Source organism: Mycosarcoma maydis, chromosome 23 (assembly GCF_000328475.2).
Source record: "Mycosarcoma maydis chromosome 23, whole genome shotgun sequence".
NCBI lineage: Eukaryota > Fungi > Basidiomycota > Ustilaginomycetes > Ustilaginales > Mycosarcoma > Mycosarcoma maydis.
Genome location: NC_026500.1, coordinates 150,385 through 177,553, shown reverse-complemented (window position 1 = coordinate 177,553; position 27,169 = coordinate 150,385). Strand labels below are relative to the sequence as shown.

Below are 27,169 nucleotides of genomic sequence, written 5' to 3'. Positions count from 1 at the left end.
CGTCAACGTTAAAAAGTATTCGAGAAGATGAAAGTGTCTAAAGCGCTGACGAGACGAAATAAAGAAAAGGAGAAGCCGACCATCCGAGAAGCAGCACGTTGATTCGCATGTGCCGATGATCATCGTGCATATTAGTTACCAGAAAGGCACACTGTTCAAGATTGCTGCAGCCAGAGGGATAGACGGGAGATAGACGGAGGAGATGCCGGATCGGTCGGATGAACCAAGCAACCCAAGCAAGGTTCACGAATTTGGTGTAAGCATGTTCATGGTTGTTCACACCTGCCAACCAATAAGCAACAAGCAACCGCTGATCCCCCACGACTGACTGCTCTTAAGACACGTCACAACTTTTCCGACCAAGCGACCCGAGTGAGATATTCAAGATTTGATTCACAATTGTGCGACTAGAGCAGTGCCGTCTTTTTTTTTCTTTTTAAAAACAAAAAAAAAATCATACACCCAAGCCTACAGAGGCTTATGCGGGAGTCTAGAAGTGAAGATCCAGGCAGAAGATAGGTAGGTCAAATAGATGGCCAATGTGCTGTACGGTTAAATCCGCGCCTGCTCATTCACGATGCACGGTAGAGCAAGGGGGCCTGAACGACGTCTCGGCCAATAGGCCTGTTGCCTGATATTATCGTCTGAAGTGAGGTGATTATGATGTGTTAGATGCGAGTGATGGAGTGGGAAGGTTATGTGCTGGGCGACAGCGGTGCACCACGTACAGGAAAGCCTGCTCTCAGGCGCGTAATCACCGCTATTGCGAACTCTGGCTCGTGTAGAACCTGTTTGAAGGACGTGGGCCCGCCTGGCGCAGGAAATCCTCAAGTCTCCATCGGGCTAGTGTTAGGTTGCGGCAGAGAAGAAGATGGAGGCGGTCCTCCTGGGACCCGCAGCGATCACACTTGTCGGTCTTTGCTGGAACCTTGCGTGCCTTGAGGTAAGAATTTGTGCTCGCGTGACCGGCTCTAACCCTAACCTGGTCCGATCCATGATTTTCTCTCTCGCCAAACCGTGAACAGCTCGCTCGATCCCTGCTACATATTGGTGACTACTCGCTATTCGTGATTCACAATTGCGGGTTGAGACGAGGGAGGAAGTGCAGCAAGTCACGAGTGTGACGTTCCGAGACTCGGGATGGATGCGCAATGGTGAGTTTTATTTTCTATTTTCCCCACGCTTTTCGGATGGGTTTTGCGAAATTTACTTCTCCTTTACGGCACACGCCGACTCACGACTGATGAGTATGTGCTTGGTCCGTAGGCCTCTCTCTCCGCATTCACAGTTCGGTGAATTCTGCCAAGGTGGTTGGTTGCCCACGGTACAAGCTAACACGTACCTTTCGTGTTTGATTTGGACTCGCGCTATTCTCTCAGTCTGCCGCCTGTGTTGTTGCCTAGGTCATGAGAGCAAAAGATTGCGAAGGGTTGGTCTGCTGTCTTTGTCGGCAAGTGAGCGACGGTCAGTGCGTGTGCGTGTCCGCATCGGCTTTTCTCCTCGATGGACACTAGATACCCGCGCAGTCGTGAGTGTGTAAAAGAGTCACGAAGTGTGGCGTGTCGACATACAGACAACCTAGCCCGTGGCTGTGACCAGAACTGCTGCACGAAAGAAATCCACAATCGTGAATATCTATACTTGGCGAAAATAAATAAAATCCGGAGGACCGTTTTGAATTCGTGAATGCGGCGGTGCACTCTGCAGCTGCTTGCGCCCCCGTTGTGTCGGGTGCCTCTCCGTCACGAGTGTCTCCCTCCCTCTCTTGTTTGTGCATCGCAGCTGCAGCCTTGAGCTCGTCCGCGTTCGTTGGCTTTGTGCTTTGCCTGGCTTCGGTGCATCCGCACTTGCATTCGTGATTCACGATTCACGATTTCTATTTCTCCATCGTGCACGCTGCATCTGACTGGCTGACTGGCTGACTGGCTGGCTGGCTGCCTCACTCGTGACTGCGACTGATTCTCAATCGTGAATCGCTTTCGACGTTAAGTTAGTGGTTCGTGATTGTGATTTACCGTTGCAGTGGGCTCCGTGGCTGCGTGACCAGCTGATTGCCAATTCACGATTCGCTTAGCTAGTTTGACTCCTCTTTGGCTTTTCCTACGGCCATGTCAGACAAGCTCCTCCATCCCAACTTGATCTCCGCTAGCCCTAGCTCTCCCGCCACCATCGCTTTCGACACCTTTTTTTCCGCTTCTTCCACCTTTCACCTGTACAGCCTCCAACGTCTAACATTGCCGTGCCACCCGCTCGCCATCCAAGCATCAAGCATCGGATTGTCGCAACACACACGCTGTCTGCCAGACCATCACACATTCATCGATCGTGTTGGCATCGCGAATCGTTTCGTTCGAATCGCCTTTGGGCTTTCTTCTCGATCCCACCATCTCTCACAAACGCACTCGAAACTCGCCAACTTTTTGACTCTCTCTATTTCGTTCTACCATCCAGTAGGATTCCAGTGGCACCTTCCCGGTCAAGCTACTTTTCCGTGTCCAACATCATCTACGGCAAGACTGTCACAATACAGCCGGCAACCGCATTTTTCAGAGCAGATCAAACCGGATTCTTGGCTGTTGCCTGTTTTCAACGCCTTGTTTCAAACTCCAAGGCGCTGATGCCTTGCTTCGAAAGGGCCCACTCCGAGCTCGCCTTGTGATCGATGCCCGACACTTGATTTCGCACTTGCACGCAGCCACTTCCACCGAATCTCAGCATTCGGATGCCTCCTTGCTCATCCAAGTCGCATTCTCAGATATCCCTCTACATCTGTTCCTTTCGCTCGGAAATCTTGTTCGACCGCCTTGGTCAGCTGCGATCATGCAGGGCCCTTCGTGCGACAATATGGTGAAGCCGTCCGGTGCCCCCTCTCTTCAGCCTCACAGATCCAACGATCAACTACAGCATCAGCATCAGCTGCAGCCATCATCGCCGCACTTCGCTCAGAATATACCACGAAGCGACCTGCAAAACCAGTCTACATCCCAGCAGACGCAGTTTCATCCTCAGGTACACTCATACCTCCAATCACCAGTGACGCCACAGCAGCACAGTTTCTCGCGTGATCCGCCTCCGTTCACTTTCCAGTCGCCCCCATTCTCCTCGCCCGCTGTTTCGGCCGTCCAACCTTCTCAATCATCCTTTTCTCCCTCTTCGCAGCCTGCCTCGATGACTTCGCGCGTACCAACCGTGCAACCTTCACACATGTTTTCACAGCCCGCCACCGGTCTGGCCGGCCCATCTTCCCACCACTTTCCCGCCAGCACCTCTTCACTTCCACAGCCGTCGCTGTCATCAACCTCAAACGATCATGTCGTCGATTCCAAGCGCACCTATCTCGCGACGGGTAATCCGTTTGAGGATCCAATTGCACAGGCCTACATCGCCGGTCAAAACTTGGATGAGCCCTTCTATTCTGTCGCCCCACCCAAATCTCTTTGGCCCTCGGATTCCTCCATGCCACTCGACCTCAACCTCATGCCGCCGCTTCCGACCGAGCCGAACGACCCCTCTCTCGGCTTCTCGACAGACCAACCAGACTTCTTTGACCCATTCGCCTCCAGCACACACGCCCTCGACGGTAGTCATACTCACAGCTTGGATTCAGCTGCTGCTATCCTAGATGATGCCGACTTTTCGCGATTCACCGAAGTCAAGATGGAAGCTGACGGTGACGATTCAACTCTTACACACCACGCTGCGGGATCCTCATCGGCCCGAGCAAGCAAAGACAACAGCACCGGCCTGGCCGCATCGTGTTCAACAGCCGCAGCAGCTTCCAAGGATGGTATTCCGCCACGTCGGCGTACTCGTCGAAGGCAAAACATCAGTTGTGATCAGTGTCGCGCCTCGAAGCGAGGCTGTGACTTTCAACTCCGCCTGGACGCAGATGGCAACGACATCTTGCAGGCCACCACAGCTGCTGCAAACGATGATGAGCAAGTTACGGCCGGCAACACGGGTGACAAGCGCAAAATATCTGACGCTGGGCTCGTCGAGGGCGGTAATGCTTCTGGCACCGGTACCGGCACCGGCAAGCTTATCTGCTCCAATTGCCAACGTCGAGGCATTGAATGTACCACCAACTTTGCCGACTCGGTCCGAGAGAGCAAGCAGGCTACTCAGACCAACAAGGAGGAACTCAACACTCAAACCACCAAGAAGCGGGTCCTTGCTGACAACTCATCCGAATCCGGCAGGCGCTCCATCTCCGTTTCCAGTGATGGGACTTCGCCGGGTGGACAGTCTCAAGAGGCTCGAGAGCAGCTACTTAAAGCCTGCCAGAATCGCAACGAGTCGCAGATGCTGTCAACAACCGGTGCCAACGTCCGTTTTGCCCAGCGCGCCGACTCCTTGCTCCTGACCACCAATCGGATGCGTCTTTATGTTCACACAGTCGAGCCGAATGCAAACTTGTGGCTCTCTAGAGCCTGCTCGCCGCTTCGAACCGATAGTGATCTCAGTGCATACATCAAGCGCACCATCGGCTTGGACGCACTCAGTCTATCGCAGAGGCTTTGGGCCTCCTGGCATGTCGACGCACCGTCAACGCAGAAAGAGCACCAACCCAACCTCTTCTACCTCGTGTACGGAATCGATCACCTTGGTGGAGAAATGGGTGTCTGGGGCGAGAAGCCGCAGCACGATCCATCCGCATCCGTCTCTCAACCTCGCAACCATGGCTCAGCTCAAGAGGCATCGGCACAGTTCAACGACATTTTCTCTGACATCATGGGCATGAGCCCGGGAGGCTGGCGCAGGTCCAAAAGGGACCTGATGATCGACGAGGCGGTCAAGGCTGCTATGCTTGCCTATGCCTGTCAATTCCGATTGGATGACGAACTGACGTCGAGTAGTGCCGATGCAGTTTCGCGACAGGCGGCAGACGGCAAAAACTACCGCGATGCACATGACCGCATCGCTACCGCAGCATGGAAGCGAGCACGATCGTTGATCTTGCAATTGGCACCACGCCGTTCCTGTCGCATCGCGTATGGCCTGTTCCTGTTCGGTGTCACAGCTCCACCCCCGGGTGCTTTAGCCGAAGGTGGCTCGCGTTCCGGTGCGGACGCTGTGGAAGACGCTGCATTTGCCCTTGAGACCGCCTCGCGTCATCTTGAGTGGTTCGTCAAACGATGTCGCGATCTGGTGCTCACCGTGGAAAAAGCGTCTAAGAATCCTCTGCTGAGCGCAAATCCACAGTTTGATCAGCATCGACGAATCGCCACGGATCTCATGGGCTTGGCCGAATCGTTAGGCTGGTTTGGTCTGTTGATCGACACGGTCACGCACGTATCCCAAGGCCGACGCTCAAGCATGCGGGAGGACAACTTGGTCTATCAGTCGTCTGGAATGGGGTCCGGCACTGATTCCGGGATACAGCACGGCCGGGGCCGGTCGCCAGGCAGCGATTCGAGCACTTTGGATCGCACAGCCGAGGCTTTGTTCGCGATGCAAGATGCGTTGAATCTCTTGCCTTCTCGACAGGCGCCACCAGGTGCATTCCCCGGTACTTCCGAGTCATACATGCACGAGGACCCAGAAGACGACGGCACGTTTCCTGTCGACACGGAGATGTCGAGGAGAATCATGGAACGAGCCGCGTGCGCTCGCGATCTCATCCCTGCGCTGCTACGAAATCCAGGAGCCTTGGCTAACGCCATTCCGTTTGACGTTCTGATCGGGGCCAATGATCCGGACGGGCCGCCTGCGCCTGGAGGTGGGCCCATCATCAACATCCACAATCCTGGTGGCGGGCTCAACGAGCAAGTCGTCTTGCTGGGAGTGGCGTGGGGCACCGCCGTGGAGGTGTACATCTGGCGACGCGTGGGTGTGTTGCATACCGCCAGCGAGGCGCTGTTGGGCATGAATGACCCCGTGCAGGCGTTAATAGCTGGTGGTGGCAACATTGTCTCGGAACGCATCGAAAAGATGGCCATGAACGTGATCGAAGCGATTCGACTGTTTCACAACATCTTTGACCACCTGATTGCACGCGCTATGGACGAATTCATTCACCTTTCGAGGCAGGCAAGAACGATGTTGTCATTCTTTGCGATTCACATTCATCTTGGCGTACTGCATTTTACGCAGCTGGCCAAGAAGATCGAGCAGAAGGAGTTGGAGTTGATTCAGGCGTTCAATGCTGCGAATGGTGGAGTGGGGTCGCCGGCCAAGTCGACGTCTAGTTCAAATGGAGGCGTAAATATTTCGTTTTCGCCCATGGCAGTGAGCTCTCCAACACAGACACAACCGGCAGGAAAGGGGACGTCGCCATCGAACTCAGAAGAGTCGTCGTATAACTCACCAGCTTCGATTCTTGCGATGCAGAATGTGCCGCACCAGCAGCTGCGATCCTTGATGCTGCACTCGTCGGTCGAGCGGCGGTTGATCGGTCGATCCGCAGCGTTGGGCATGGCGCGCATGGCGTCGCTCATCAACGCTGAATCGGCTAAACTGGAAGAAACAGCGAAACTCGGTCGGAACTCGGCTAAGGCGCAGCCGAAAGACGGCAAAGTTCGCAAGGGTTCGTTCTATGCGTCACCGCAAGCAGTGAAGGATTTCACCCCGATCGAGGACTCGGCCAACGCCCCGTGGCGCCATCCGTACCCAGCGATGGTCGCGGACGTGCTCAAGTTGAGCTCGCAGCAGTTGCACGATGAGATTTGGGACCAGTTGATTGCGGTTCCTAGAAACGAGGCGGAGCTGGATCTGTTGATGAGAAACTTCAACGTGCTGCTCGAAGGGTTCCGCAGGTTGCTGCATGCCGTGCCCGGCTTGGGAAGCTATAAGGGAGAGCTCGAGAGTTTAGAGAACGCACGGGATACAGCGCAGTTTGTGGCTTCGCAGGGGCACGTTGGCTTGTAGAGTCACTCGTGATTGTGAGGGGTGGAGAACTGAATAATAATCGTTAATCGCTAATCGTAAATCACAATCAAGAATCACAATCAAGAATCACAATCAAGAATCACGAATCATGAATGCAACTCGCGACTCGTGACTGTGACAACCACGAACGCTTTTACATACGCACGATGGTGCCACGTTCGCATGTCGATGTTCGCCTGTGATTGTGTTTGGCTGAAGCGTTGGATACCAAATGACTGCGCAATTCATACAGTAAGTGATGCAGTCGCGCGAGTTGACAAATTTATGTTGGAAGCGTCTGTCCAAGGCGGTATTGCATGCTGGACTAGTGGACACGACACTTGACGGGCCACCAGTGACCACCAATGCACACGCTCGAGCGCGCATGATATGCTTGTCAAGTTCCGAATCGGCACGGATGGTACCAAGTTGGCAGCAGTGGGCTCGAGAAAATCACGCACGACGCATGTTGAGATTCACGACTTGTCACAAATGTTCGGATTACGTTTGTTCGATACTGTGTGCGGATGGGTGCAGATTGTTCACTACTGCATACAAGGCGAGGTTTGTCGGATAGCTTGTGTCTCGGTGTGGGCTAGTTGAGCAAGGCATTCCGACAGGCGTTCTGCAAGATGTGTGCGACCTGACCGACGTTAGGACGTCTGACCATGGTGAAGTGGTTTGCTTCAGCCACGCCGATCACTGTGAGATGGTGTGGGATCAAGTGCTGCCAGCCGTCTGCGCCACTCTTCTCTGCGCGCTTCGATCGGAAGAGCCACCTGACGGTTTCATTGAGCTCTTTGACATCCTCCATCTTGCCAGGCAGCGCTTGTTCCGCTACAATGTACCACGTTTTCGGTAGCGGTTTGCTCGCCTCGTCGGCGGCACGCATCGTCGTCGGCTCCCAGCCAACGAGGCTATCGACAGTAGCCCTGAAGTGAGCAATGAGCTTGGCAGACATGGTGGGCGGCGCCATGTCGCGCACTTCGGGAGCGCTGTTGATCCAGTCGAGAATGCTCATCGGTAGAGGAGGATATTCGGGACTGGGCGAGTCGAGAATGAATAGTCCAGCGACTCGGTCCTTGTCTCCACCACAGTCAGCGAGCAAACGCGCGATCTCAAACGCAGCCATTCCACCGAAACTCCACCCTCCCACCAGCCACGGACCCACCGGTTGGATTAGCTTGATACTCTCGAGATAGTACCGCGCAATCTGGGCGATCCCGCCCGTCCATGCCGAGGTGTCGGCTAGAAACGGCGAATTGATCGAGTAGATCGCTCGATCAATGCCTGGGAACTGTTGGTAGACCGTCGCCATGCCTGCTCCCTCGGGCAGAAGGAACAACGGCGGGTCCATGCCAGAGCTGCTCCCTTCGCGGATGAGGATTGGTTTCTTGACAGGTGGAAGAAAGAACGCGATTTGCGAGTTCGAATCTCGCTGGTCCACAGTGTCCGAGCGAGCACAGTCGCGTGCAGCTCCGAGTTGGCTCGTCATAAAAGACCGGATCTCGCCAAGCGATGAACAATCCATAAAAAGCGACGAAGGCAGCTCGATCGGCAGCGTTCCCGACAAATTTCCAAGCACGAGCAGCGACATGAGCGAGTCCATGCCCAGATCGGCCAAGTTGGCATCCTCATCGATGCTTCCTAGGTCAACACCGAGCTCCGTCTCAACGGTGCATCGGATCGCCTTCATCGCCTCTTCCACCGCAGAGCTGCCCTGGCCCGTCGTCGCAGTCAGCTGAGTCTCAGCTGCGTTGGCGCTCGGCGACAATTGAACCACAGCATCGCTTCCCTGAACTTGCTCCGTTGCGTTTGTTGACTCGTCTGGCCCCAACTGGCCAACGTCAGTTCCGTCACTGACCTGCTCCCGGATAAACTGCAACAGCTCTGCAGGGCTGTCGCACTCCATAAACAACGACTGCGGGATGTCAAGCCCAAGGTTCATAGTCTCTAGAGTAGAGATGCAAACTAGTGACATGAGACTGTCCAGTCCGAGATCGGCAAACTTAACGGTGGGCTTCATCTCCTCGACCGCAACGCCCAGTTCGGAAGCAAGCACATCGAGCACTTTGGCGTGCAGTCCCATTGCTCGGCTCGATTGTCTCCCTGCTACAGGCTTTGCAGAGGTCGATCGGGGCTCCTTGTGTTGCTCAACAGGCTCTTGCACCGGAAATGACCCTGACACTGTCTTGACACCACTGGAAAGCGCCAGAGTCGACTCTGAAGCACACTTCGACGTCGTCTTCTTCGCAGTGCTGTTGCACTTTGCGAGTCGAAGACGGCTGAGCTCCCCAACGACCTTGTGCATGCCATCGAGGATCAAAATGTCAAGCTCCAGCCCATCTGTAGAAGCACGCAATGAACCATCTGTGTGACTCTGCGAGATGTAGGCCGTGTAGCTGACAGACGCACCTGCTGGTCGAGTCAGGCTATCAAGCCAATCGGCACAAATGAGCAGCTCGTCCACGCCGATGAACGTGAGTTTGCCATCAGCCGAGCTTGGTTTGTCGCCAACAAACCAGCGTGCAATCTCCTCGAGACTGGACAGAAGCTGCGGCAGTGCAATCTGTCCAACAGCAGATGTGTGCGTACGAATGGTGTTGCAAACGACCGCTTCGCTCGATTGACAGTCGAGGTACGCGCTGTGGATCGACATCGTAGTCGTCGTGGGGTCAACTCCGAGGGTTTTATAGATGAGCTTTGGAGAGAAGAGCTCGCCTTTGTCTTTGATCGTCGAAATCTTCTCTGCGAGCAGCTTCTGCAGCTTCCACCATCTCTGATGCATGTTTGTCTGCGTGATCCATTCATATCGGCATTCGCCGACAGGCGAAGTAGTAGCGTCAAAAGAGATTTGAACTGTCCCTTCGCTTCGATTCCCTGTCTGCTGCACCGACTTCACTGAAAGCTTGACCTTGCCAGTGGCTGGCCATTGCTTGACCACTTCGGCCAAGAACAATTCATAAAGCCGAACAGGGCGATGCTCATAGGCTTCGACGGTTCCCTCAATCGATTCGCAAGCTTCCTTGATCGCTTCCACTACCAGCTCCGCGATCAGAGCTCCCGGGCTAGCTTCGCTCAGCAAGGCTGCAGCAGCTTCATCGAAAAGGCTAGAGCTGTACGTCCTCAATCTGTCGTCTGCTGCCGTTTGCTCGCTTAGCAAAGGCTGCGACGGCGATACCCAAGCTTCGACTTGGCTTGAAGGCGAGTAAAGAACGCCATCACTGATGTGCCGGATCCTCTGTCCACCTTGACCCTCCTTGGAAGCCGATCGCGGAAGAAGATCGCGGTCGTGATACTCCATCCAGTGCTGCTGAAGGTTGAAAAGATATGTGGGCAGCGTCTCGATAAAGTTAAGTTTCGCCAGAAGAGGACGGAAGTACTCGATCCAACGAATGCAGTGACCTTTTTGATGCAGAGACCCAAGCGTGGAGAGCAATGACCTTTGCTGGTTCTGACCGTCGGCCACGGAACCGGCAGGCTTTGCTTGTTCCGCGGCTTCGGTGGTGGATATGCTGATCAGGCTTCCGATGTGAATCCACGTAAAGCGTTTGGACAGATCGCTTTCTTTCGCTGCTGGGAACGAGCGTTGCAAGAGCTGCATGAGATCATAGCTGCCATGGAAAGACAATGGGTGGACGCCGCAGTCGTCGAGAAGCAAAGCTAGACAAACCTGCTTCAAATTCAGCTTCCGCTCTGTATCGGCTGGAATTTCGGAGTAACCCATAACTGATGTCAGTTCTTCGAAGCGATCTCGTAGTCCAACGATAAGGTCCAACGATCCTTCCATGTTTTGACAAGCTGACCGCTCAGGATGGCGAAGGACGAGGCCAAACGCCGGAAGATCGGCCAGCGCTTTAGCTTCGATGAACTCAGCGGTACGCAGAGACCGAACCAGCTCATCTTTGTCCGAGGCTACCACGCTCAGACGGAACGGGTGATGCGTCCTGCGACAAGTAAGAGTGTAGCTCAAATCGGCAAGATTCACGTCACGGCGAAGATAGTCGATCAGGGCCTTTCTTAGCATCTCTGCTGACTCCCTCGTCTTTGCGGAGAGCAGAAAGACCCAGGTCCCTTCTGTGCGTGTAAAAGTGGCGTCAAGTGCTTTGGAACGAATCTGCAGTGGTGCAACGTCGTCAGTCGTTGGTGCACCGACCAGCACGACTCCATGGCAATTTGTGCTCGCGAGACTGTTGACCAGGATAACGTGTCGGCCTTCGTGGTCTCTATCGGACGGCAGTCTTCGCGCTTGCGTTGGAACAAACAAAGATGAACCGGCGCAGATCGCAGTAATGCTGGGCTGAAGCTCGGACGGATCCGAGATGGAGATCTGTCGTGGCACACTGCCTTGCTGAAACATGAGCACAGCCTTAATCACCGACGCCATGGCAGACACCGCTTCGCCTGCACCAATGTTCGGCCGAGAACTCGCGACCGAGATCCTATCTCTGACCTGGGATGAACGATCACCTTGGGATTGAGGTAGCAGACGGCTGAAAGATTCGAACTCGGCGGCCTCTGCTTGTTGTGTATGGAATCCGCTTGCTTCGATGTGTATGAGATCGGATGCACGAACACTTGCTTCGGACATGACTCGAGCCAGAAAGCGTGACTGGTTGGTGCTAGCTTCCTCACTCTCATGGGCACTACCATGGTAAGTGGTCCTGGCAGCTGGCAGAGTGGCGAGGATCTTGTCGCCATCGCGAAGTGCTGTTGAGCGTCGCTTCAACAGCAGAACACCGCATCCGTCGCCTCTCGTCTTTCCATCGAGTTTGGAGGAGAACGTAGCATTCGTTCCAGTACGAGAGAGGATACCTTCTTTGTCCATAGCGATGAACATTTGCGGCTGTGTCAGAACGTTGACAGCACCAGCAAGTGCCACATCGCACTGTCCGCTCAGGAGTGCGCGTCTAGACCACTGTAATGCTGATACCGCCGAACATTCGAGTGAATCGACCGATACGCTGGGTCCTTCCCAGTTGAGTGAGAAGGACACGTGACCAGGGATGAAGGCACGGATGTTGCCAGTGATAAAGTAGCTGCCAATGTTCCAACTGGCGTTTTCTCGGTAGTCGTCCCAGCTCGCGGCCATACAGACGGCGATACGCTTGCCGTCGAAAGACGAAGGAGAGTTGGCTTCGGCCGAGTATCCTGCCCGTTCGAGTGCCTCGTAAGAACAAAGCATCACCAGACGGTGCTGAGGATCAAGCTGCTCGATCTCTTTTGGAGACATGCTGAACAGACGTGCATCCATCGACTTGACCACGTTCTCGGGTAAGGCATGCATGTGTCTTGCCATAGTCTGGTTGACGCCGTCGCCATAGTATGCATCAATGTCAAACAAGTGCTTGGGAATTTCTGTGACCGTCGATCTTCCTGTTTCAAGGCAAGTCCAAAATTGGTCGGGGTTGCACACCTCGCCAGGGAAACGACAAGCCATTGATACAATCACAACCTCTTCGCCATTGACGTCGGATTGGGATACAAACGGGACATCGAGTCCTGAATAGTACGGATGCATCAAGTGCTCCGAAAGGGCAGCAGACACATCGATATGGACGACTGACCCATTCGAATCACACGAGTCGTGGAGACTGGAGAGACGCATTGCAATGTCGGCGCCAAGGCTGGCACCGGGACAGAAGGAGACAACGACCCGGTCTTCCGGGTGCATGGAACGAGGGAGCTCGCCTTCCAGAGAAACCAACTGGTCGACCATGGCATTCCAGTCTGCAGTGGCACACAGATTGGTCGCTACAAGAACACGCAAGGCTTCCTGCAAATTGGCCTCGGATAGAATGTTGGCGTTTTTCGTCTCCCATAAGCTTTTGAGGCTTGGTGACAAGTTGGAAGGGTCGACCAACTTTCGATGCTCGAGATCGCGCATGACCAGATCTGCTTCGGGCGCGAGATCTGACATATGATAAGGAGAGAACAACTTTAGAGAAAACATCTTGCATTTGGAACCGAGGTGCTCGAGTAAGTAGGCCTTGAAGCGTTGCAGCTGTCTTGGAAGACCAGCAATTGAGATCTGATTGAGTGCTCTGGCAGAGACAACGAGGGGAATTGGTTTATCGAGTGGCCTTTGTTGCTCAAGATCGTTGAACCGGGCAAGATACAGGTAGACATTTTGAATAAGGTCTGGATCTTTGACCGAGACGAGGAAGCTCCAGGGATCGGATGCAGTTGCAGAATCGTCTGCCGAGATTAGACGAAGACGAGCGTGCGCTGAGCGCAGGCTGATCCAAAAGCAGATACGAATAGCTCTTATCGCATCCTTTGCGTAAGCCCAGATGTCGACCGATGATGCTGTGGCCTCGTGCTCGACCATCTCGCGAAGGCTGAAGGCAGAGAGAGCGCCGGTGCAGTAGCCGAGCAAGTGTGAGCAAGGTTGCGTCAAAGCTTTCCAGGCTCGCTTGAGGCCAGATGCGGTCGAGGGTGCATGCGGGTCATCCTGGTCATGGTGTGCCACGCAGCAAACTGCGACGACGCTTGCGGTTTGGAGAAGACAGAGGAGCACACCGTTGATCGTTGGATCTTTCTGCTGGCTACGACGATGAAAGTCTACGAGTGTCCTGAGCCCAGCAAAAGGCTCAAAGGGAGGAAGGGAGGCCAAGAGCTCCACTTCGGCTTTTCTTTGGCCTGTTGTGGTGAACTCATCCGATTCGGGCACGTGATGATAACGACTCGCGACGCTTTGGAGCTCGGCGCGGACGGCTGTAAGAGCCAAGGAGAGGAAAGCAGCGAGCTCGGCATGGTAATGTGAAAGGCCGATGATGGCGTCGAAAGCGTTTAGGAAATCCGAGCCCTGTGAGCCAAAGACAATCACGGAAGCGCGTGGCAGGGGAGGTGGGGAGGGAGGATCAAACTTTTGAGAGTCATCGCTGGGAACGGCGTTGTCGAAGGATGAGAATGTAGAGTCGAAAGATATGGCTGACGAGGGGAGGATAGCAGCGCTCATTCTGTATATGAGGTGAGGATGAGACTGAAGTGCGTTGGACGGGGACGGAAGAGGAGAAAGGCGCTCTTTGGGGACAAGTGAGCAGACGATGTTAGAGAGGAAGGATGTGCAAAGGGGGAAACACACTCGTTCTTATAAATGGCCAGCGAGCGATCGGGTTGCTCGTTTGGAAACGTGAACAAGAAAGATCATAGAGAATGTTAGTAGGCTGAAGCGCGTTGCTCATCTTCTCAGCTGTGAGCTTGAGCTTCTAGCTCAGGCAATCTGCCAGAGAAACTTTGGACGAGAGAGGAGCATCGGGGTTGCCCGAAGATGGTGCTCGCTGTGCTCGTTGAGGGAGATCAAGCTTGCCGGATTCGCGATGGCTTTTCGGCAAAGCCGATCAGGGCCTCCTGGTAGAGTTTTGCAGGCGATCGAGCGAATGCAGCGATAAATGCTCTTTGTTGAACAATGTGACAGAACTGTACAAAAAAGCCCAAGACTGAGTTGAGAGATGCAGGCGATCAATTGGAGGCCGGCTTCTGCGACGGATTCTCACGCCTCATTTTGGCAATCCTCTCGCGAATCACTTCGAGACCGGGGAGCTCGCCATTGACTGTGCCAAAGATGGCGTCGCGAACTCGGGCGCTCCTCGAGTCAAGACCTTGACTGCGGTACCACTCGTTTGCGCCGGGAATGACACGGTCGAGATGGGACAGCCTCTCTGCACCAGAGTATCTGCTGCTGTCGAGGCCCGAAGAAAATCCAGCGCCAGCGGCATGGTTGTGCCTTCTCTGGTACATGGCGATGTCGGCATCGGTGAACTGATCGAGACCACCTGCGTTCGGCAGTGAAGAGGAAGCGGGCTTGTCCAGCTGGGATGAATTCGCAGAGAAGAGATCGGCTGCGGCGGCTTCCCTCTCTCTACGTGTGAGGAAGGTGGTGCTAGTGAGATCCGAGGCGAAAGAGTGAATATCCTTGGCGCGGCTGGAAGCCGACTCTTCGGTGTTGCCGAAAGAGGGCACAGAGGCAGCCCGGTTGGATTGCTCACGGGAGAACTCTGACAGGCCTCGAGGAACAAGGTTGGGCGATCGGCGTGATACAGAGTCTGTGTTGAGGATGGAAGAGTAGATCGTGTTGTCTAGCGCTGCTTCCCAGGAAGCGGCCGAGGAAGAGGCTGAAGATTGGTGCGGCATTGGAAGGAAAGACGGAGTCAAGTGGTACATTTCTACAGCTTTGCGAAGGATGCCATCCTTTTTCCTCTTTTGACGCTTGTTGTGCTGATTGGAACGGCCCGAGTTCGAAGACGAGGATGCGATTGGGTTGGAAGAAGAGCAAACAGGGCTCTGGCGTGAGACCTGAGCAGCGCTGCTCTGTGAAAAGGCGCGCGTGGCGCCCCTCTGCAAGTTGCGGATGGAAGCCGACATGGCGTGTGAATATCGTTGCTATTCAATTCAGCGTCGATACAAAGAGAGAAGATGATGGTACGGAGGAGCCGAAAGAGACAGTCAAGATTCACGATTCACGATTGTTTCTTGCACCAACCAAAGAAGCGCTGAGAGCCAATCGTGAATCGTGAATTTTCCCTAACCCGTGCTTGCTGAAACACGATCTTCCAACCAAGAAGCGTTGCGCCCTTTTTTCTGTCTGAATTGACCGCCGCGGACTACGTAACAAATGCTTACATAAGCTATGAGAGAGACTTGCAACCCCAGTCTCGTAAATTTGGAAAGATGGTAGGGACTTGTACTGGACAGTAGTCCCCGGTATTGCGCAGTCAAACTACCGTTACTCTTGCACGTTGAGATTTGGTTCGTATCAAACCATAGCTTGGCCAAAGTTGTTTTGAAGGCCGAGGTTAATCATGAATGTAGCGTCAACGAAGCCCCTGTTTCAGCAACAGCGAGGAGCAGCTCCGATCATGGCCCGTGAACGTTCCACGTCTACGAGTTCAAAAATTGACAGTGAAATAGTGGCACCAAAATCATGGCACCAAAAAGTCACAGGGGCGTGATTCTGTGACACTCACGACTGACAACTGATATTCCCGATCTGTGGCTTCACACACAGCTAACTCACTCACGCACCACAACTATGTGAGCAACTTTGTGACTTGGTCACGGAAAAAGTACGAGCAAGAAAGGGATTCTCGTTGCGCCCCTTTTGCTACGCTCCTATTCACGATTCACGATTCACGCTTCACGCCTCACGCACGATTTCGAAAATAATTTAACGTTACTGTAAATTTGTTCTTCTCCTGGCTTGGCTGGATGAGAAGTTGAATTTATTTATTGTCTATGTTGATGATGAATCTGACGTGAGTCGTGGCGCGTCGACCTACGTGCTGACTTACCTTCCGTGTGAGTGGCCTGAGTCGTGAGGGTGTGATTTCAATTCGCGATGCAATTCTGGAAAGAGAGAGGGAAGGAAAGCATGTTTTGCATTGAACCCTGACTAATTAACTTAGTTCGAGAGCAATCACGGAATCAAGCATGTTCGTGATTGAATAGCGCAGCAACACAGCCGAAAGCAGCACAACTCGACTCTGTGACGGCAGCTCACTGGGGTTTGTTTGCATGGCATCAAGCACTGCGCTGCGCCCACTCGGATGCGACGCTTCCTTGATCTTTACCATCATCTTGATCGTATTGCTGCCATATCTACGTCGTACCTCTTCGAGAATCACGCCGTCCCCAGGCTCCATCTTGCTTTCACGGCAGGCACGCCCGATCGTCCCAAACATGGCGCTTCAAGAACCCGTCGACATGTCAGCCGCTTGGCTCGCCCATGCGCCACCTCCTCCTCCAACCACCGCGGTCCGCAAACCTCGTAGGAGTTCATCGTACGAGCCTTTGTCTGCGCATAATGGCAGCACCATGAATGATATGCACACGCGTGGCGGCTACCTTCCACCAAGCTCCCACTCACCCGAGCCTCCAAGCTCACGAAGATCCTCTGTTTCCGACCTCAAGGAGCTGACGTCTTCATCCTCTGCACCGGCTTCGTCCGTAAAGAGGGTACGCTCCAAAGTCACCTCGAACCCAGTGCCACCAGCACCCAGCGCTTTCTACAACTACCAGCATCAACTCCAGCAGCAGCAGCAGCAGCAGCAGCAGCAGCAGCAGCAGCAGCAGCAGCAGCAGCAGCAACTCTACCATCAGTCACAGCACCCTGTGCTACCTACACAACAATTGCCCTATGCTGTCGCTCCTGATGCTGTCCATGCACCAGCACAACTTCCCATGACCTCTGCTGTCATGGCACACAGCTGCTCGGACAACAACGCTAGTCCAAGCTACCCGGGATATTCACGAGAGCGCAGAGACAGCGCACCCATCATTTCCTACTCTCAGCAACCGCATAGCACTATCTATGCCCAGCAGCATTTGCCGGCAAACAGTGTCTCTCCCGTTCACCCGACTGTGTACGATTCCGTCGTTGCCGCAGCATCAGCACCAGCACCTGTTACCACATCTCCCTACTCTGCAGCTCAACCACCCTTGAGCGCAGTGCCAGCATCGCACCTGCAATACATGCCTCCTCTTCATAGTCCAATCCCACCACATGTGCCCCATTACGGCGTTCCACCTCAGCAGCAGCATCAGCCGTGGGCGCCGACACCACAAAGCCAGCCAGTATACCAGCAAGCACCAGCTCATTTCCAGTATCCTGCCGTCACACCGCCTGGCGTCCAGCAACCATGGGATCAACCTGGTGCTACTGTCCCATCGTCTCAGCAGCCAGGAATTACCTTTCCTGCCTCGGCCGGCGCTCCACCCTCCATGATTCCATCAAATACGCATGTCTCGCCAACTATGCAGATCAGCTCTCCACCTATATCCGCTACTTCCCCGCGTCCTGGTCACGCGACCGATCTGAGCAGACAGTCCACCACTTCATCCGTTGCCTCCGTTCGCAGACCGTTGCCTCAACCATCGCGAACTTCGTCCAATCCGTCTGCGCCCGGCTCGCCTGTAACAAGCCCGATCGGTCTCACCAATCGTGCAAGCGTCCGACGTGACCTTCCCAGACCACCGTCGGGCTCTTCGGCGACCATATCCACTGCATCCGCTTACATGGCATCCAATCTGGCCAGAACGGATCCAGGCAGTCCAGGATCGCCTATTGCTGGCACCACGTCGCGTCTGCCTGCATCTGCTCTGAACCGTACCGAGAGCGTACGGCTGGCAGCGGAAGCCCTCATGGCCAGAGGCGTCCCACAAAGACGTCCGCTCCGCAGCGCCTTGGCTAGCACCACCTTTTCGCCCCCTCTTCCACCTACCAGAATGGCTGCTAGCCCTTCCGTTCATACGCGCGAGCTGCCTGCCAGCCAAAGCGAGCCCGTAGCCGCCACGACTGGCACTCGCACACGCATCGCTGAGCAACATCCCACCGAATCGCCCTCGGTAGCTGTTCAGGCAACCCATCGATCAAGCCAGAGTACTGGCTCCGTCCTCAGCCATTCGATCGACTCGAGTCCTGTCCGCCCTCGTGCTCTACCGGAGCCTGCTGCGGCGCCAGCGCTTCAACACTCTGTGACCACAGCCCCTGCGCCCCCTCAGAATGCCGTGCAACCGAGTCTGGCCTCTGATGCATCACACGTACACGCTCAACCATCGCAGCCATCTCGTCGTCATGAGCCTGCTCGCTATCAAGAAACAGCTCAATTGGTCGACTCATTGGCTAGCATGTCTGTAGGCAATGCAAATCCATCACAGGCGGCTGCTTGCTCAACACCAGCGCCAAGTGTTCCCGTTTTCAGCTTTGAAGCTCCGGATGAGGAGCCGGAAAAACCGAGACGTCGACGTGGCAGTAGCGTGTCAAGAGCTGGTCCACCTCCAGGTCAAAAGGCGATTCAACAGGCTGTTACGGCGCCTACGATCGTCTTACCGGGCGGTGATGGCGATGACGGGGGACACGCGGCAGGACCGTCGATTCAGATCTGTGGAGCGGATGATGAGCGTGCATGCTCGAGTTCGGGGCCGATGGTTTCTGTCACTGCTGACGATGACGACGTCCGCTCGCAGACGAGCAACGCGTCGAAAGGACCTTCGATTTCGGTCTCATTTTCAGCGGAGCCATCTGCGAAATCACAACGTGCAGGCACGAGTCATGCACCCTCTAGCGGAGCGGCCACCGCCATGGGCTCGGCGACGAATGGTCGAGTCTCTGCATCGTCTGTCGGCAGCGGTGCAGGTTGTCATGGATGTCGCAAATGGATCGCGGGCAAAGTGGTGCATGCACTAGGAACAACCTACCATCCGGGATGCTTCGTGTGTGCGCACTGCTCCGAGGGGCTCGAGCACGTCGCGTTTTACGAACACCAAGGGCTTCCGTATTGCCACTTTGATTACCACGAACTCTTCTCGAAACGTTGCTTCCATTGTCGAACACCTATCGTGGATGAACGCTACATCAGCGTGCAAGACGAAGAGCTCACTGGGCAGGACGGAGAGACGGCGGAACGATGTTATCACGAACTCCACTTTTTCTGTGCCAACTGTGGCGATCCTTTCCTCGACCCCAAGGCCGCCGGTTCGGCTGCCGGTAGCGATCCAGGCTTGATGACGGCGGATGAGAATGGCAAAGTCAAGCATGGCGGTATGGAGTTTATCGTCCATAAGGGTTACCCGTACTGCGAAAAGTGCCATGTCAACTTGCACAAGCCGAGGTGTAACGGTTGTAAGAAGCCGGTGCTCGGCGATCTCATATCGGCGTTACGAGCCAAGTGGCATCCGGAGTGCTTCACTTGTTGCAGCTGCGATAAACCGTTTGAGGATACTATGTTTTTCGTCAAGGATGGCAGACCGTATGACGAGGCTTGTTACAAGGTCTTGTTACGCAACATGATCTAGCTCAACGAAAGGTAGGAGGCCAAGTGCGAGAACGCTTTTTCGAGGTGTTTGTAGCTGCTAGCGTGTAGGTTTGTCTGAAATGTGTTTTCACTTTGCCATGGCTGCTGTGAGGATGGTGGTAGGAGATGGACGTGTGAGCATTGCGATGGCTGCTGTGAGGGTGGTGGTAGGAGATGGACGTGTGAGCAGTTGCGAGAGTGACGAATGTCAAGATTTGGACAAGCCGTAGAGGCGCAACAGGGAGTGTGTGGGGTGATTGTTTTGGTCGGGAGCGGTGAGGGGAGCCGGGGATCGGAAAAGAGGGTCGATGCCAGAGCCTTGTTTGGGGAATGCGATGACGTCTCTGATGCTTTCTGTGCGACACAAGATGGCCATGAGCCTGTCGAAGCCGAGGGCGATACCGGCGTGCGGTGGGGCGCCACAGTCGAGCGCATGCAGCAGGTGAGAAAACCTTGCTTGTTCGCTGGGGGTCAACTCGAGGATGTGTGCCAAGACGCATTGCTGCAAGGCGCGAGAGTGAATTCGAACCGACCCACCGCCGATCTCCTGGCCGTTGAGGACGAGGTCGTAGTGCTGTCCTCGGATCGAAGCGATCGAACTCGCATCGAGATTGCCACCGAGCAGCATCGCGATGTCGCTCGCAACCGGCGCAGTGAAGGGATGGTGACTCGATTGCCAGCGTCGAGAAGACGAGCACTGCAACGAGAGCGCGTTCTTGTCGTCATCAGCTAGCGTGAACAGTGGGAACTCGGTGATCCATGCCAATGCATCGCCCGACATGGTAAGCAGCTTCTTGTCACACAGCGACGCAGCCACAAGTTTGCGCACTTCACCCAACGGCGTGCTGCCACCTTCCGGTGGATTCGAACGCAGCGAAACAAAGATATCCACCGGCTCAGACGAGTCGTCCGAGCGCGCTTCGGCCTCGATAGCAGCACGCAACGTTTGTGCGAGATGCTCCACATCCACCTCCGAGACAGAAACGTCATTCCCAAACTCCTTCTGAAGAAACTGCCGGGTCAACGCGCTCTTCTTGAGCAGTAGCGCAGCAAGTTCGTGGATGTTGTCCTTGGATGAGATGCGAAACCGTTCGACTTTGCCTTTGAACGGTAAGAGGAGGCGCTCAAGCTCCTTCTTGGATAGCGAACCAGCTGCATGATGCTGGTACGGCAGGATCTCGAGACTAACACTCGTAGCATCGAGCTTTGCAACATCGGACTCAGAGCAAGGCTTAAAGCCGGACGAAACATCGTGAAGCGTATAGCCATATCGCAGATCTGGTTTGTCGGATCCATAGCGAGTCATGGCGGTCCAGTACGACATGACAGGAAAGCGATGGGGTACACTGCCTCTGCCAGCAGCTCTCCAGACGTGAGCTATCAAGCCTTCGATCACATCCCTCACCTGCTGACCTCCGATCCTCCAATGACCTTGCGCATCCCTGGCGTCGGCATCTGCATCTGCATCTGCATCGCATGTCAAAGATGATGTTGATTCGGCTTCGGGTCCACCGCTGACGAAACCCATCTCGAGATCGATCTGGGTAAACTCGGGTTGGCGATCTTTGCGTCCATCTTCATCGCGGAAGCACTTTGCGATTTGAAAGTACTTATCAGTGACTCCGGAAGCGATCAAAAGCTGCTTGGGCTGCTGAGGCGATTGAGGTAGAGCGTAGAAATGTGGTTCTGCCTGGGCGTTGGAAGATGAGGATAGACGAGTGGGCACAAGGAATTCTCGAGCGCCTTCGGGTGTGGAACTGAGCAGCACAGGGGTCTCGATCTCGAGGAAACCATTGTCGTACAGGTGGTTTCGGATGGCATGCGTGATGCGACTGCGCAGACGAATGTTTTCGGCGAGCGATGGACGTCGAAGGTCAAGGTATCTGTATCGAGCCCGGAGCTCGGATGAGACGCCATCGGCATGGATAGAGTCCGAAGGCTGAAAAGGCAGATCCTTGGTCGCAGGATTGAGCAGCGTCAAGCTTTCTGGCAGCACCTCGATTGCTCCTGTCGACTGATCCGCCTTCGAGTCGTGCGTCGGGCGACGTGCTACCTTTCCTCTGATCAGGATGGCGCTCTGTAGCGGGATCGATGAAAACGAGTCGAGCAGAAGAGGCGAAGCTTCCGTGCGGTGTACTTTAAGTTGGATGCTGCCGGTATGATCGAAGATCGTAAAGAATCCGAGCTGCTTGGATACCTGCCGGGATGACTGCAGCCAGCCTGTGAGCACGACTTGCTGCTTATCATGCAAGGTACGCAGCTCGCCGCAAGTGTGTGTCCGTGCTGGAAAGGCTCCGTAGTATGCGTCATGACGTTTGTCCAGCTTCTCGCCCCCTAGTTGGCCGGCCACCTCAGTATTTGAGGCGGTTGATGTCGAAGCAAGCGAAGCAAGCGTGCGAGTTTGACGCTGCGCTGGATTAAAGGGTGCCGAGCGGAATGGTGTCAGGGAAGGACAGCTGCTGCTGCAACACGGCAGGGATGAAGACAATGGGGCTCGGAGCCCACGAAGAGCTGCGAGCCGTACTGAACTGGAAGCCGACCTGAGCATGTGGGATGGTGATGAGCATCTAGCGGGCTTGCTCCCTCAGGATGAAAGCACCTTTGTGCATGACAAGGAGGACCAACAAGGACCCTGAACATTCGTGATTCGTAATTCTGATTTCTTCGTGACAAAATTGGATCGCGCGCCCGATGGGTCGAATCGGCGATGAGAAACCTAACGGCGAGCGCCTCGGGTGGAAGAAGAAAGTGTTAAGTTGGCCATCGTGAATCACGAATTGTGTTTAAAACACCAAGCGTGAAGACGTGAGAGCGCGTCGGTCGCTGGTCGCAGCAGCGAGATGAGAAGCAAAAAGGGTTGCTTCATTCCGACTTGTTGAGCCTCTCGACGAATCGTCGCCTTTGTTCTTCCACCATCGACCTTACATTGTCCGACTAGGCGGCACAGACACGAGTGTCAAAGCTAGTATCTCAAGCGTTGCGGTCTATATATCAAGCTCGATCGGAGCTGTTGTACTACGCCTTGTTCCACCGCGTTTGGTCTGGGCATCACGCAACATTGACAGCATGGATCGGCCACGTCGGTCTGCACGGCAGTCGGCGTCCGCACATCACTCACCCGCGCCAACATCGACGCCATTCGCATCGGCGAACGTTGGTTCATCGTCGCAGATCGCCTCCAACATGGTGGCTCCCGTTGGCATGGCGAATGGTATCTCGGTTTCTTCGCGCTACGAAGCAGGATCTTACGCATCACCCGTAGCGTACTCGCATCCAGCCGCATCACGACCAGCGTATCACCAAACACCATCCGCTTCGGATAGCGGCTTGGCACGATCACAGCAGCCCGTCATGCAGCCTCGTCATTCGTCGTTCGGACCATCAGACTCGCAGGTCGTCAGCCAAATAGCCTTGCAATCGCTGCCACAGACTTTCATCATGGGTCGAGGAGCCGCGCCCATCGCTCCGGGTACACCTTCAGCCCCGTCAAGACCATGCGGCACTGCTGCTTCTGGTGCTACTGTTCCGCAAGCCATGTACAGCACGTTTCCTGCTCGTATCAAGGCAGGCACCACCAACCTGCTGCAAACTATGCCGCAATCAGAATGGTATGATCCTTCGGGCAAACCTCTGGACCCTTTTAGCACGCCTAGTCATGATGCTTCCGGCGGCTCTACGCCTTATCGCTCTTCGCGAGCAAGCGGGCGTCGGCGTGCAGCTGCGGGCTTCATTCGCTACGCCGAAGCTGGTAGTTCAGATGACGAGTTCGAAGAGGATGTCGGAACCGAGGACGAAGCCGGGTCTCGCGGCGTCAAGAGGGGCATCGAACATGAGTCGGAAGAAGACTCTTCACGCGCATATCTGGGATTGCCGCCGCCAGCGTCGAAAATGGTAGCCAAACGCGTCTACCACCGCACGAACCACGTCTATCACACCGACGACGATCTGGTGCGCCAAGCAAGTCGAAATGAGATCCTCGTACCGATCAAGATTGATCTAGAAGCCGAACAGTACCGCATCAAGGATTCGTTCACATGGAACATGAACGAGCGGCTCATTTCTCCGCACCACTTTGCCAAGCTTCTACTGGAAGATTTGGATATTCCTGTGGAACCGTATGCTACGCAGATCATGAACATGATCAACCAGCAGATCGACGACGCCACTGGTGTCGCGGATATCGAAATGGAGCCGGCGGCGGGGGGTGTGTGGGCATCGGCACGTTTCGACGACAAGCAGGGCGAGCTCGAGCTGTTGCTGCCTGAATGCGAGCGTGATCAGTATGATCCGGTGGAAGAGGCTACGAAAGAAGGTCGACCCTGGAATTGGGGTTTGGAACGAACCGACGAACAGCAGCGTCAATGGCGCAAGCAGATGGCGCAACGACTCGATGCGGGTCGAGGACTGGGCGAGTTCGAAGATGACCTGCGCGTGATCGTCGATTACGAAGTGCAGATTCTGCGACACATGCTGCGCGATCGACTCGAGTGGGATCTGTGTTCACCACTGACGCCGGAATCGTTTGCTAGGAAGCTGTGCGACGACTTGGGATTGTCGGGCGAGGCACAGGCGTTAATTGCGAACAGCGTGCGTGAACAGCTGATCAACCATAAACGGGCCGCGCTCGAGCTGGGGCTCGTGGGAAGCGGCAAAGTGTTGAAGGACAAGGAGAAGGAGATTGAGGCGGCGTGGGCTGAGTTGCATGCCGAAAAGCTCGAAAAGCAGAGAAAGAGGTTGGAGCGTGGCGAATCAGCCACGTCGGTGACGGATTGGCAGGTGCAGTCACGCGATGCGACGCGAGCGAATCCGACGCGCGAGGCTTCGGTACAACCGAGTGCTCCGGATAGTGACCAAGAGCGCAAGCCGGCGGAGGATGGAGAGCATGACAAGACACACTTGTCGAGTGCAGCTGCTCAAGCTGGTGAAACAGCGAGAGAGGACTCTGGTACGCCAGCGGCTAGGGGGGATGAAGCGCAAGATGACGAAGAAGATGTCGAAACGCTGCACCTTACCGCGACGGCCACAGCGGCACCTACGCGCGAGGGCACATGCACGCCAGCCATCCAAGCGAGCACTACCAGCTCGTCGATCCCTGCCACTCGCTCGTCGGCGCGCCTCTCAAACATGCTCTTGGACGCCACGCCCGCGCAGCCGACCACGTTGTCAACATCGACGCCCCCCGCGGCCGGCGCTACGTCTGGCGTCGCTATCCAACCAACGCTGAGCGCAGCACAACGTCTACACAACGCCACCTACACGGTCCGTGAAATCCTCTCGCGCGGCCCGCGCCCACTCGACGGCATCTGGAGAGACTGGCTCGAATCGCGAGAATTTGGTCCGCTCCTGGAAACACTCAACGACGACGACCTCGACAAACTCGAGGAAGCCAACATTCGTGCGTCCAGAAGAAACAGACGCGACGCCGCCAGAAGCTTGGGTGGTAGAAGACGTCGTTAATCGTGAAATGTACATGCGCGAATCAGACATGTGTACTTGTCTCATCATACGCTCGCCTGCGGATGCTCAATGCACCGAGAAATTGGAACGCTGTCTTGCATGTCAAGTGTGGATTCGTGTTGTTTTATGCATTATGGCTGACATTCGTGATGGGGTTTTTAGTGCGTGAGATTGATTTGACGGAGAGCAGAGCGAGTTTGGTAGTACAAGAGGTATGGTGATGGCAACATTTGTGATTGGGATTCTCGAGTCAAGGCAGTGATGAAAGGCCAGAAACGAGCCTCGCCTCGAGAGCGATCGGGAAACGACCAAGCAAAAGCAATGCAGAGAGAGAGAAAGGGACAAAGATCAACGCCCACCAAAGCCAGCAGCTGAGCCCTTGGAAGTAGTGTTCTGACCCTGGTTCGAGTCGTTTGTTGTACTGTAGGCTTCTTTGTGGCTGGCTGTTTGGAGTTGACCACGTTCCAAAACGTGCGTTACCACATCGACGTCCTTGCTGCTGTCAAAGACGGTTTCGAGCTGTTGTTTGCTGGGACGACCCATGATGCCTTGGGCGCCTGTGCCCGTGTGGAAGACGTCGAACGAGTCGACGACGTCTGCAAGAGGGATGGTCTTGTCACCCTTGATCCATTTCTTGTACTCTTCGGCGTTGACGATGACCATGAATTCGTCGGTGGATTGCGAGTCGGGCTTGTAGACGACTTTGTGGAAGGTCTTCATGGTTGGACGATGCGATGATGGTGATACCCAAGATTGATTTAGAAGAAGAGAGAGAGTGATACTTGAGCTAGAGACAGAGAAGGCCAGAGGACAAAGTAGGATGGAAGAGAAAGCAAGAAAGATTGGGTTATATACTCGCTCAACAGGCTCTGGGGCTTGCGCGCGCTCAGCAGAGACGAGGAGAGCGGAGGAGCGAGCGCAAGACGTTGGACCGGATTGAATCACCAAGCTCAACCTGAACGGCGCGACGGCACATGACGATGCTTCGCACAGAGAGACCAAGGCGCATGAGCCAAGTCAAGTCACGAGTAGGATTGGTGATTGTGCATTGTGCAGCTGACTGAACTCACTCACGACTCACCACTTGACTCCACATTCGTGATTCCAGCATTCATTCACTGATTGGTGATTGGCGATGGGTGATTTTCTTTGGCGTGTGACAGAGGCCAACAACGAGCTGGCTGGCTGTGACTGTGATTCGCAGGCACCTGAACCGTGTCTTCTCAAGATATGCATCAGGTTACGCTCTCGTGCAGCTTGAAGCTTAGCTTTTGGACAAGAGAGTGATCGTCGCGCATACACGATTATTACTAACATGAATCACGAATCCTCCTTCACCTTGGGCTGCCTCTGCCTATGTGGATTGGTGCGCTCAAGCCACTCGCCGCACGTGACTCTAGCAGTAGCCTCCACCTTCAGTTTTGGGGGAACAACCGAGCCGACCGACGGATGGCTAGAGAGAGTGTTTTGCTGAGGTCCAGCGTTGGAGGAGATCGGATTTGGTTCGGCTTTGAATGCAAATCGCAATTACGAATGCATCTTGTTCCTCTGACTCGGCCTTCATCGTTGGATAACGCCAGCTGACAGTTGTCTCCTCTTGTGATGCGACTCGAAGCCAAAAACGCATCTGTGCACCTCGAGTTGACGTGGTCGTGCATCCGCAGCGACAAGACGCGCTGTGACGTGATACCAATTCTTGCGCTCGAACCTGGACGCTGCATTCGTGGTTCGTGGTTCGTGGTTCGTGGTTCGTGGTTCGTGGTTCGTGGTTCGTGGTTCGTGGTTCGTGATTTGTGATTCGTGATTCGTGATTCATGACTGAATTCTGTGGTTCACTCAACAGCTTTACGCTGCTCACTATCGACTCGTGTTTGGCAGCGTTTCTCGTGCGTTTTGCGATTGTTTCACGTTTGTGTCGTCACCTTCCAACAACACCATCCAACCTCTCACTCTGGACATCTCCACGTGTGCCACGATACACTATCGCTCCTCAGCACGAGCGCATCTCGTCTCGATGCAAAAGAAACCAAACAGAAAGATCAAACAGGCGG

The 27,169-nt window shown here is 54.8% G+C and overlaps 7 protein-coding genes across 7 annotated transcripts; 3 read left to right on the top strand and 4 right to left on the bottom strand.

Moving 5' to 3' along the window:
- Positions 1-2,820: 2,820 nt before the first annotated feature.
- UMAG_11239 (uncharacterized protein) lies at positions 2,821-6,867 on the top strand (the record flags this gene model as incomplete). Its single annotated transcript, XM_011394445.1, has 1 exon — positions 2,821-6,867. The coding sequence occupies one exon, from the start codon at positions 2,821-2,823 to the stop codon at positions 6,865-6,867; it is 4,047 nt and encodes a 1,348-aa protein (XP_011392747.1).
- Positions 6,868-7,462: 595 nt separating this feature from the next.
- Positions 7,463-13,828, bottom strand: UMAG_06414 (uncharacterized protein; the record flags this gene model as incomplete). The annotated part of the gene is made up of 1 exon (XM_011394396.1): positions 7,463-13,828. One exon carries the CDS (start codon positions 13,826-13,828, stop codon positions 7,463-7,465), a length of 6,366 nt encoding a protein of 2,121 aa, XP_011392698.1.
- A 503-nt stretch (positions 13,829-14,331) lies between these two features.
- Positions 14,332-15,234, bottom strand: UMAG_06413 (uncharacterized protein; the record flags this gene model as incomplete). Its single annotated transcript, XM_011394395.1, has 1 exon — positions 14,332-15,234. The coding sequence occupies one exon, from the start codon at positions 15,232-15,234 to the stop codon at positions 14,332-14,334; it is 903 nt and encodes a 300-aa protein (XP_011392697.1).
- A 1,314-nt stretch (positions 15,235-16,548) lies between these two features.
- On the top strand, positions 16,549-19,662 carry UMAG_06412 (uncharacterized protein; the record flags this gene model as incomplete). The annotated part of the gene is made up of 1 exon (XM_011394394.1): positions 16,549-19,662. One exon carries the CDS (start codon positions 16,549-16,551, stop codon positions 19,660-19,662), a length of 3,114 nt encoding a protein of 1,037 aa, XP_011392696.1.
- Positions 19,663-19,869: 207 nt separating this feature from the next.
- UMAG_06411 (aspartate--tRNA ligase MSD1) lies at positions 19,870-22,209 on the bottom strand (the record flags this gene model as incomplete). Its single annotated transcript, XM_011394393.1, has 1 exon — positions 19,870-22,209. The coding sequence occupies one exon, from the start codon at positions 22,207-22,209 to the stop codon at positions 19,870-19,872; it is 2,340 nt and encodes a 779-aa protein (XP_011392695.1).
- Positions 22,210-22,727: 518 nt separating this feature from the next.
- On the top strand, positions 22,728-25,118 carry UMAG_06410 (uncharacterized protein; the record flags this gene model as incomplete). The annotated part of the gene is made up of 1 exon (XM_011394392.1): positions 22,728-25,118. The coding sequence occupies one exon, from the start codon at positions 22,728-22,730 to the stop codon at positions 25,116-25,118; it is 2,391 nt and encodes a 796-aa protein (XP_011392694.1).
- A 348-nt stretch (positions 25,119-25,466) lies between these two features.
- UMAG_11238 (uncharacterized protein) lies at positions 25,467-25,838 on the bottom strand (the record flags this gene model as incomplete). Its single annotated transcript, XM_011394444.1, has 1 exon — positions 25,467-25,838. One exon carries the CDS (start codon positions 25,836-25,838, stop codon positions 25,467-25,469), a length of 372 nt encoding a protein of 123 aa, XP_011392746.1.
- Between the last annotated feature and the right edge of the window lie 1,331 nt (positions 25,839-27,169).